Consider the following 8,944-nt stretch of genomic DNA (forward strand, 5'->3'; position numbering starts at 1 on the left):
TATAGAAAATGTACTTTTTAAATATATTAAAATAAATTCAGACAAGTTTTTAAATTCTATTATCTCTGTTATGACTTAGTTTATAGACAAAATTGGCATGCTTTTAAAAGTTTGAATTTTTTTCTTCAGTCCTTTTCCTTTTTCATAAGTGTGGCCCAGAAGATAAACCTACTGTATGAAGCCACAGACTGAAAACAAAAACAAAAAACAGGAAGGAATTTACATAGTTTTATATGATAAAGCCTGGATAAGAGAGAGATCAAATCACTCTCAACTCTTTGCAGCTGATGTTTGAACTTGCCAGTGTATAGAAGGTAATAATGCACACTTCATTCTATCTTCTTAATAACTTCCTGTTTAATAAGACTTCAGTTTTCTGCAATGTGTTGGTCTAAATCTAGTCTTTTGTTTTAAAACATTCAGTTTTTGCTTCTCCTATTTTTTAACGGCCAATTTTACATATTCATTATATTCTATTTAAAATTTTTTTATTATGTTGTGTTAATTACCATGCATTACATCATTAGTTTTTTGATGTAGTGTTCCATAATTCATTGTTTGTGTATAACACCCAGTGCTCCAGTCAGTACATGCCCTCTTTAATACCCATCACCAGGCTAACCCATCCCCCACACCCCTCCCCTCTAGAACCCTCAGTTTGTTTCTCAGAGTCCCTAGTCTTTCATGGTTCATATTTAAAAATTTTTTGATTGAAATGTTATTTTAGCTTTATATTTCTTTTCCTCTTTTCCCAAACTCAGACACCAGCCACTTTGAAATTCCTTGAGTGACCACATATTATTGCCTGAGCTATTTCTGTCTTGAGCTTAAAAGCATCGTGCATAAGTCATTCCCTATTTTCTTCTCACTTCCTTTCAATTCAAAGTGTATACTCTCTTGGCAATACAGAATGATACATTTCAACAGAACACACTTTATAAAATGTCTGTTAGACTATTTTTATTTTATAGGGAATCAGATGTTCGTGTCTTAAATATTGGCCAATCCTAGGTACTTCTCAATGAAGGTTATATAAAGCATCATCCAAATAATGTCATCATAGCATGTCATTGAGTTAACTTAATGGTATTATTATCTTTACTTTTTTTTTCTTTTTAAACCTTTTGGTATTATTATCTTTAAATAAATGTTTCAATCCATCCTGTTCCTCAGACCATTTTCAGTTATAAAGTGTAAGGTAAAATTGAAATTGTCAAGTTCCATCAACAAGTGTTAATTAAGCATGCCTCAGCTCTTTAAATCCACTATAGACTGTAACACTGAGAACATGTATATTCTTTCTTGATTTCTCTTCCTGTTATTGCCTTTACATGTATTTTTGTGATTTATAATCTCTGAGCTATTGAATTTCTGAATATGGCTACTGAAACAACTACAATGTTTGACTAAATTGGGAGAAAATCAAACTTATTTCAGATTTTCCAAAATAAATGGCCAAGGGTAAAATTTGAAACTTAAGCAAAATCTCATGCATTTCAAAACAATTTACTCTTTGCAAGTACAGAATAACTACTTAATCATTTTAAAACTATGAAGTGTAAAAATTACTCACTGCATAATAATTGATCTTCATTATTTATAGATTCTATATTTGTGAATTTTCCTCCCTACTAAAATTAACTTGTAAGTCATAACACAGAATCAACACTCCCTATGCATTTTCTGTCATTCTTGGTCATGTTCCATGGTGGAAAATTTGAGTCACCAATGTGCAGGTTCCCAGCTGAAGTCAAACAAGGCATCACTTGACTTTCTTGCTTTAGCTCTTATACTGTAAACAAATGTCCTTTTTGCTATTAGGTAGCTATACTTTCCACACTTTGTTGTGCTTTTTGTTGGTGATTTTTCTGTTTTAAATGGCCCCCAAGCATAGTACTAAAGTGGTATCAAGTGTCTCTAAGCTCTGAAAGGCTGTGATGTGACTTACTAGAAAAATACACATGTTAGATAAGCATCATTCAGGCATGAGTTATAGTTCTATTGGCTATGAGTCCAATATTAAATAATCAACAAAATATGTTAAATAAGGTGTATTTAAACAGAAACACAGATAAAACAAGGTTATATATTGATTGGTTTATGAAAATGTGACCAGAGGCTCACAGGAACCTAACCTTGCATTTCCCCTAGGAGCAATAGTTCTATACATTACAAAACATAACTACCACAAATAACAAGAATCAATTGTATTTTTAACCCGAGTATAGTTAGAACTACCAAGAAGTCAGGTACATAACTAAATTAATAAAATATCTTTCTATACCAAGATCTCTGGGTCATAAGCCCTTGGACTTTTCCATAAAGGGAGTATTGAAATTAGGTTGATTTACCAATCTTCCTCAACTTAAACATGCTCAGAACACTTACGTTAGCCTACCATTGGACAAAATCATCTAACACCAAGCCTATTTTACAATAAAGTGTTGAATATCTCATATAACTTATTGAATACTGTACTGAATGTGAAAAATAGAATAGTTGAATGTGTATCAGTTGTTTTCCCTGGTGTTCGCTTGGCTGACTGGGAACTGGAGCTTGCTGCCACTGCCCAGCACCATGAGAGAGTATCATACTGTGTATCACTAGCCTGGGAAAAGATCAACATTCAAAATTTTAAGTACAGTTTCTACTAAATGAGTATTGCTTTCACACCATCATAATGTTAAAAAAAATCATAAGTGCAATTATCATAAGTTGGGAACCATTTGTATTTTGATGAAGGTAATTCCTTGTTTTCAGATAATAAAAATGTCTGTGATCAGCAAATATACCTCTAACAATGCTTAAAGAGAGCAATTAAATATTCTTAGTTACCTTTTTATCTCATGGGTAGCTTTATTACATTGTCAGCTGATTCAAATATATCAATACATTGTCAGCTGGATTTTCCCTTGGAATCAGCTACTTTAATATTCGAATACTGCTTTACCCACCTCTTGGTGTCTCAGCTAAGAATGCCTGTCTCAGGATTTCCACCTGGAAATATACCACAGGTGCTTGCTGTTGATGAGATTCCCTCAAGTACAGGTGATACTCTTGGTTTGTCAGTGAGACTGTCCTACTACATTTGACTTGGATTTCCAAATCTGGTATGTGGTAGTCTGTAGTCCATCTCAGGTATAAGTGGTCCCTGGCCCACTCCATCCAGCTGCTAACTGGTCCTCAGATCAGAGTGTCATCTCTAGTAGCTGCTCAACTCCCCTTAGTTACTGTATAAAGAGTAACACAGCAACAACAAATATGTGTTGATTATCAGAATAATTGTTGCCAATGTATATTACCCCATAGAATGGAACAAATTTTTAAAAGTCAGACATCAAAGAGATTTTTCTTTGTCTAGTTTCCTAAATGTGTATAAGATACTGTATGATATAAATAAGGTCAAATGAAAATATAGCTAGATGTGTTTTTTTGTGGTAGTGAGGTGTTTGGTTGTTATTGGTTATCCTTTGAAACCAATTCTGTTTCTTGGGGTAGGAAATGTCTTAGGTATAATGCATTGCTAAATAATAAAAATAATACAATTTACTCTGACTAGCATCACAATTCTCACAGCACCAGATGTGTAATATATGGAAATCTATGATATGCTTGACAAGTGTCTTGGATCACAGGCAAACAAAGTAGTGTTCCATCATTTGCTGTTGAAGTACAGCAATACACCCTAAGTAAGAAGAGCTATGAAAAGAACAACACGACTATTTCTATCATTCTGTAGGCAAAGCACAATAAGTGTTGATTAATGTGAGATTTACTGAAAAGTTATGAACGAAGGAGCCAAGAAGGTGGCCAGCTAGTCACTGCCTAATGTTTAAATTGCAGCACCCTAATGATTTTCACTTTCCTCCAGCACATTTCCTGTATTCCCATTTTAAGTCACAGTGGTAATAGATTTTTTACCACTAAACTTCACCTACTCTTTAGTCGTCAGAAGAGCTGCTTATTGGGCACTTATTCAGGTATTTTCCCTAAATTTGTCTTGGTTTATTTCTTCCCATTATGTCTTTTAAATAATAACTGTAATTAGTCGTTTTGTAAGGTTTAATATTTAAAACACTTTCGTAGTTGTTGAAGTCAGTTCTTACCACATCCATGAAAGTTAGGCCAGCTCTGTTTTATTGTCTACCTCAGGTGACTTCCTGTCAAAAATAAAAACTTTATAAACTCCTTTTAATGAAGGACCATATTTTGTATATCCTCAACAGACTAGGGTGTAAGTTTTGAGGACTTAATCCATGTTTAACAATAACTGAGACATGTACAAAGTTACTGCTAAACATATGCTACTTTGAACACTGGATTGGGTCTTATTTTATTAAGCTTGTATATAATACATAACAAATTTCCATACACACCTGGGCAATCAAAAGAAAATTGATGACTATGAGTAAGGTAAGTAAAAAACACTCCCTCCCAGATTCAAAGTGATATCTAATTGAGGCAAATTACCTTATCCAGGATTTGCTTATAATAGAAAATGTAGCTCCTGAAAGGTTTAATGATACTGAATTGGTACCCTTTTGAACTAAATTACTTCTTCAGAGAGCAAAATGGTCTTACTGGAAGAGGTAATTTAACTCAAACATATAAGCACTTTACCTCAAAGAAAGAGTACCAGTTTTCTCTAGGAACTCCATTATTCAGTTGTGCACCCCCCTGCACAAAGAATTGGGCTACAAACTCTTTGTCTACTACTGCATATATACTGCAAAACATGGCCAGTGTTTTCCTCCTTAAAGTGGCCATATTAGAATGTTAACTCTCTAAGGACAGGGATCTGCTCTCAATGGGAAATTTAGATTGTGGTAATTAAAATAGTATGCTTATACAAGGTTTGACATTTCATGGGGGGAAATTTCCTCATTGCTGTGACTCTAGCACAAGTGAGGTAAAAATGATTGACAACCCTTCATAGGGAAGGCCTATTTTGGGGAATGGTAGTGCTCATCCTGCTCATCAAATTTATTCTCTGACCCCTTGAAAAATAGCAATAGTCCAGATCTAGCTAATCCCTTCACTTAGTCTTCTATAAACAGTTCTTATAAATGCTAATCAAGAGCCTCCCTTGATGTCACATATTTTGTATTATAGACCAATCCTCTGTTTCAAGCACTGTTTTAGATGTGATGCCTTTTGTACAAACATTCTCAAATACTCTTATCTTATGGATTTACTATTTGGACTTTATTTTTTTCTTGAACTTTAATGTTGCCCTTCTGCATATTTTAATAAGACATCTCAAAATATTTTTTACTGATGTAGTTGTTTATGCTGTTGCTGTTGTTCAGAAATGGATCTGGCAGAGGCCAGATAAAGATATCACCTATATTTATTTCTTTACCACTCAATATCTACAAGCATTATATTCCCATCCAGGGTATTCACTCTAAATCTGTCCAAGTTAGGCATTACTTTTTGTCTTTCTACGATGTTTGCAACCTGGCAAATCTTTGTTTATTGTGATGTTTGTAATAATAATAATAATAATAAAACTTAATTCAGTATCAGCCTTGAATGTAGTTAATGTACCTCATTTGTTAATAAGGATGTTAAACCAAAAGAGACATTTTACTAGACTATGTAACACCTCAGTGAAATCTTTCCCTCAATATTGTTAATATCTGAAACAACTCTGATTTTTTTTAATATTTTCAAGCCATCTGATATTGTTAAAATAAACTTTGTTCATTTTCTTGGTCACTAACAGATGATTCAGTGGTAATCATTTCTTTTTCAGAACTTTAGAACCTATTTTACCACAATTCTGGTTTCTCTGGGCTACTGATGCCAAGGCTTCTTTCCTTGTCCACTTCCTAACACACTCAACAGTGACAGGTCTTCCTCACACACTCCCCTTCAACTGCACAATGGGCTTCAGTTCAAGAGTGCATTTAATTTATAGATCCATGTGTTTCTATTTGTTTCAATGAGCCCACACATTGTTAACTGTAATTTTTGCCATAGTTAAATGTATTTTTCACTTTAGGGCAACTACAGCCCACATTTACTCCTAAAAAACTGAGTTCACTTTTTTCTCCTTTTCAACCCTATAAATTTTCAAGAAAGCCTGCTAGATAACAGAACCTGATTTCAACCTGATTTCATTGTACGTCAGGCACATTGCCTTCTCCATTGGATTGTATCTTTGAAATGGTAGAGCAATGAAAAAATCTACCATGCACATGTTTAATTCATTGGCTGATCTTTAAAACATAGATTTTGTAATTACAGTAAAAGTGATCCAAACCTTTGGATATACAGTACCACAATATTTAGACCTATAATAACTCTACACAGGGGTCCATGGTTTAAAAGCATGGTTTTGGTCTTAAATAAATTTATTTCTCTCTCTTTTGGCTTCCAAATTCCACTCTACTTGTTTTCCATTTCTCACTCCTGAGAGATGAGACAAATTAACTCCTTACAATTGAAGGGAGCAGGAGACTCTAGGAGAAAGGAACCATTTTTCCAAAATTAGTTTTATTGACTGTGGATCTGAGTCAGTAAAGTGACTTTGCTGAGGCAGAAATTGTCACAGATTGTTCCTATAAACCCCTCCTTCTACCCATTGCACTGCCCACTCCTGAGCACACACCCAGTCCCTGGACATTATATAACTTTCCTACCCTGTATTATACAGAAACTAATTGGAGAACTATGACCTCTTTGAGAGTTGGAACCAGATTGATTAATCTCTGCATCCCCAACGCTTAACACAATGCCTGGGACATGTGTGGGCACACTGAATAAATGTCTGGACAGGTATCAGTTAAATAATTAATTGAACTTTAAATTTTTCTGATGCTCTTACATTTTTTTCTCCAATCTTAAAACTACAGTTAAAGGTGAATAGAGGGCAAAGCCTCACAATCACACTGGCCTGAATTCCCTCAATTTTTATTCTGTCAAATCAGAAAAAGATAATAATTCTCAGAATGTTAAGACGGACTGGTCCAGTTAGTCTTATCTCTATTATGGCATTACTATCTAAATAGAATAGGCCTGCATTAACATTTCCATTAAATTATTTGTAAAATTCCAGACTTCCACTCAATGTACTATGATCAATAGGTTACTGAAAAACATTCACAATTGTTTATTGATACTGGCAGAAAAAGAAAGATAAATAGACATACTAAAATTTATAATCATGCCTTCTTTTATGGGCTCTAAATTTATCTGACAATATTAGTAAATATCCCTCTACAGATACAATAATATCCAGAAAAAGTTTCATCAGAAAAAGATTTTTAAAACATCCTCATTGACAGGAAATGACAGACACATGTAAGTGAAAATTAATTTTATTAGAAAAATAATTGAACTGAATTCCTGTAGTTGGATGGTTTTAAAAATCATCACAGTTTCAATTACTCAAAGATTGTGATGGAATTTCACCTTGTGAAAATGCAGGAAGTTAACCAAATTATTTATTTCTTTTAAATGGTGGATAACATGAACAAAAGTATTACTGTGTTATTTAAATCTAATTTAAAAACATAATTTACATGATGAAAATTGCTCTACTTCTTAATCAGAGTCACTTTGGTGGAAGTGCTTTAATAAAAGTTTCTCTTTTAATATACAATTTAGCCATCCTATTAGAAAACGAATTCTTCTATCTCCAAATTACAAATTGGTTCACATTTTTAGCCTTTTCTCCAATCCTGAAGTTTGCCTGAGATAGAGTGAGGAGGATGCCACCTGATAACCTCATTGCTTTTAGTCTGCATTTCTGTCCTGCACAATTGTCAACCTTCTATTATGCCAGTCCCCAATCTAACACCATTATTACACAGTGAGAAAGTGCCAAAAGAAAGAGGTGGAACTGAACATGTTCCAGGCTGCTACCCTTCCCATGGCTTCCCATTCATCAGAGGGCACCCAGCCTACCTCATCTTCTTCCTGCAAATGAAATTCCTTTCTCATCACCAAGGAGAAGCCAAGGCAGCATGAACAAGATATGCAACCTCAGGGAAAAGAAAGGAGATATGCAAACTCAACAGTCTTTTTATAGGTATCATTGAATCACATCAACTGTTGATACCAACCCCTGACAGAATGAAATTGCATGGATTAGCAGAATCAAAAATTATAATTCTACAAATCATTTTATATCATAGGATCAAATGGCTGAAGGGTACCTTAAAGATCATTTTGTCCTACACTTCTATTTTGTCACTAAGGAAACTGAGACTCAGGAAAGATAAGTGACTTGTCTAAAGTCACACACCCCATAAATGTCTCACCCAGAGCTAGAACCCAGGTCACTTAACTTCTAGCCCAGTACTTTTTCCACATCACCAATCTGGTTACAGTAAATAAAGCAGAGTGCTTCAGTGCAATCATTTCATCAGTGCATTCGTCCTTAGACCCTTTTTGCCCCTCAAAAATCTCATTTGCATATATGTTATCCTTTCAATACATATTTACATTTGAATGTATTTTATAATATAAAAACTTTTTTTTCCCTAAGTCTTTTATTATTTTTTTTTCTATTAGCTACTACCAACCTAAGTTTTACCAGCCTCACAGCTCCTCTGTTCCCATATGTTACAGTTGCCTTATCCATATCAGGTTAAATTGTTTGAATACCCCACAGGACTGACAGAGCTCATAAAATTCAATGCCTAGTGTCACAATTCATTGTGAACTTTCCACGGATATTGTTAAAAGAAATGAAAGATGACACAGCAATTCAGTTAATTAAAAATATCCTTATAATGAGGTTGAAAGAAAAGTAAGCATTTTTAGACATGAGCGTGATAAAATATAGCTGCTACAGGATGTATGTAAAACTATTTAATCTTATAAATATGTCATTTTAACTCCAGCTAATGGAGATGGACACTTTTAAAAATATAAGGGAATTGGACGTTAATTGGTAAATTCTGCCTCACCAAGGTAGGGCACTGCATAGAGG

At 34.1% G+C, this 8,944-nt stretch overlaps 1 protein-coding gene across 1 annotated transcript; it reads right to left on the reverse strand.

The window, feature by feature from the left end:
- Positions 1-2,946: 2,946 nt before the first annotated feature.
- Positions 2,947-3,165, reverse strand: LOC113931502 (SNRPN upstream reading frame protein-like). Its single transcript, XM_035725824.1, has one exon. The coding sequence runs from the start codon at positions 3,163-3,165 to the stop codon at positions 2,947-2,949; it is 219 nt and encodes a 72-aa protein (XP_035581717.1).
- Between the last annotated feature and the right edge of the window lie 5,779 nt (positions 3,166-8,944).

Source organism: Zalophus californianus, chromosome X (genome assembly GCF_009762305.2).
Source record: "Zalophus californianus isolate mZalCal1 chromosome X, mZalCal1.pri.v2, whole genome shotgun sequence".
NCBI lineage: Eukaryota > Metazoa > Chordata > Mammalia > Carnivora > Otariidae > Zalophus > Zalophus californianus.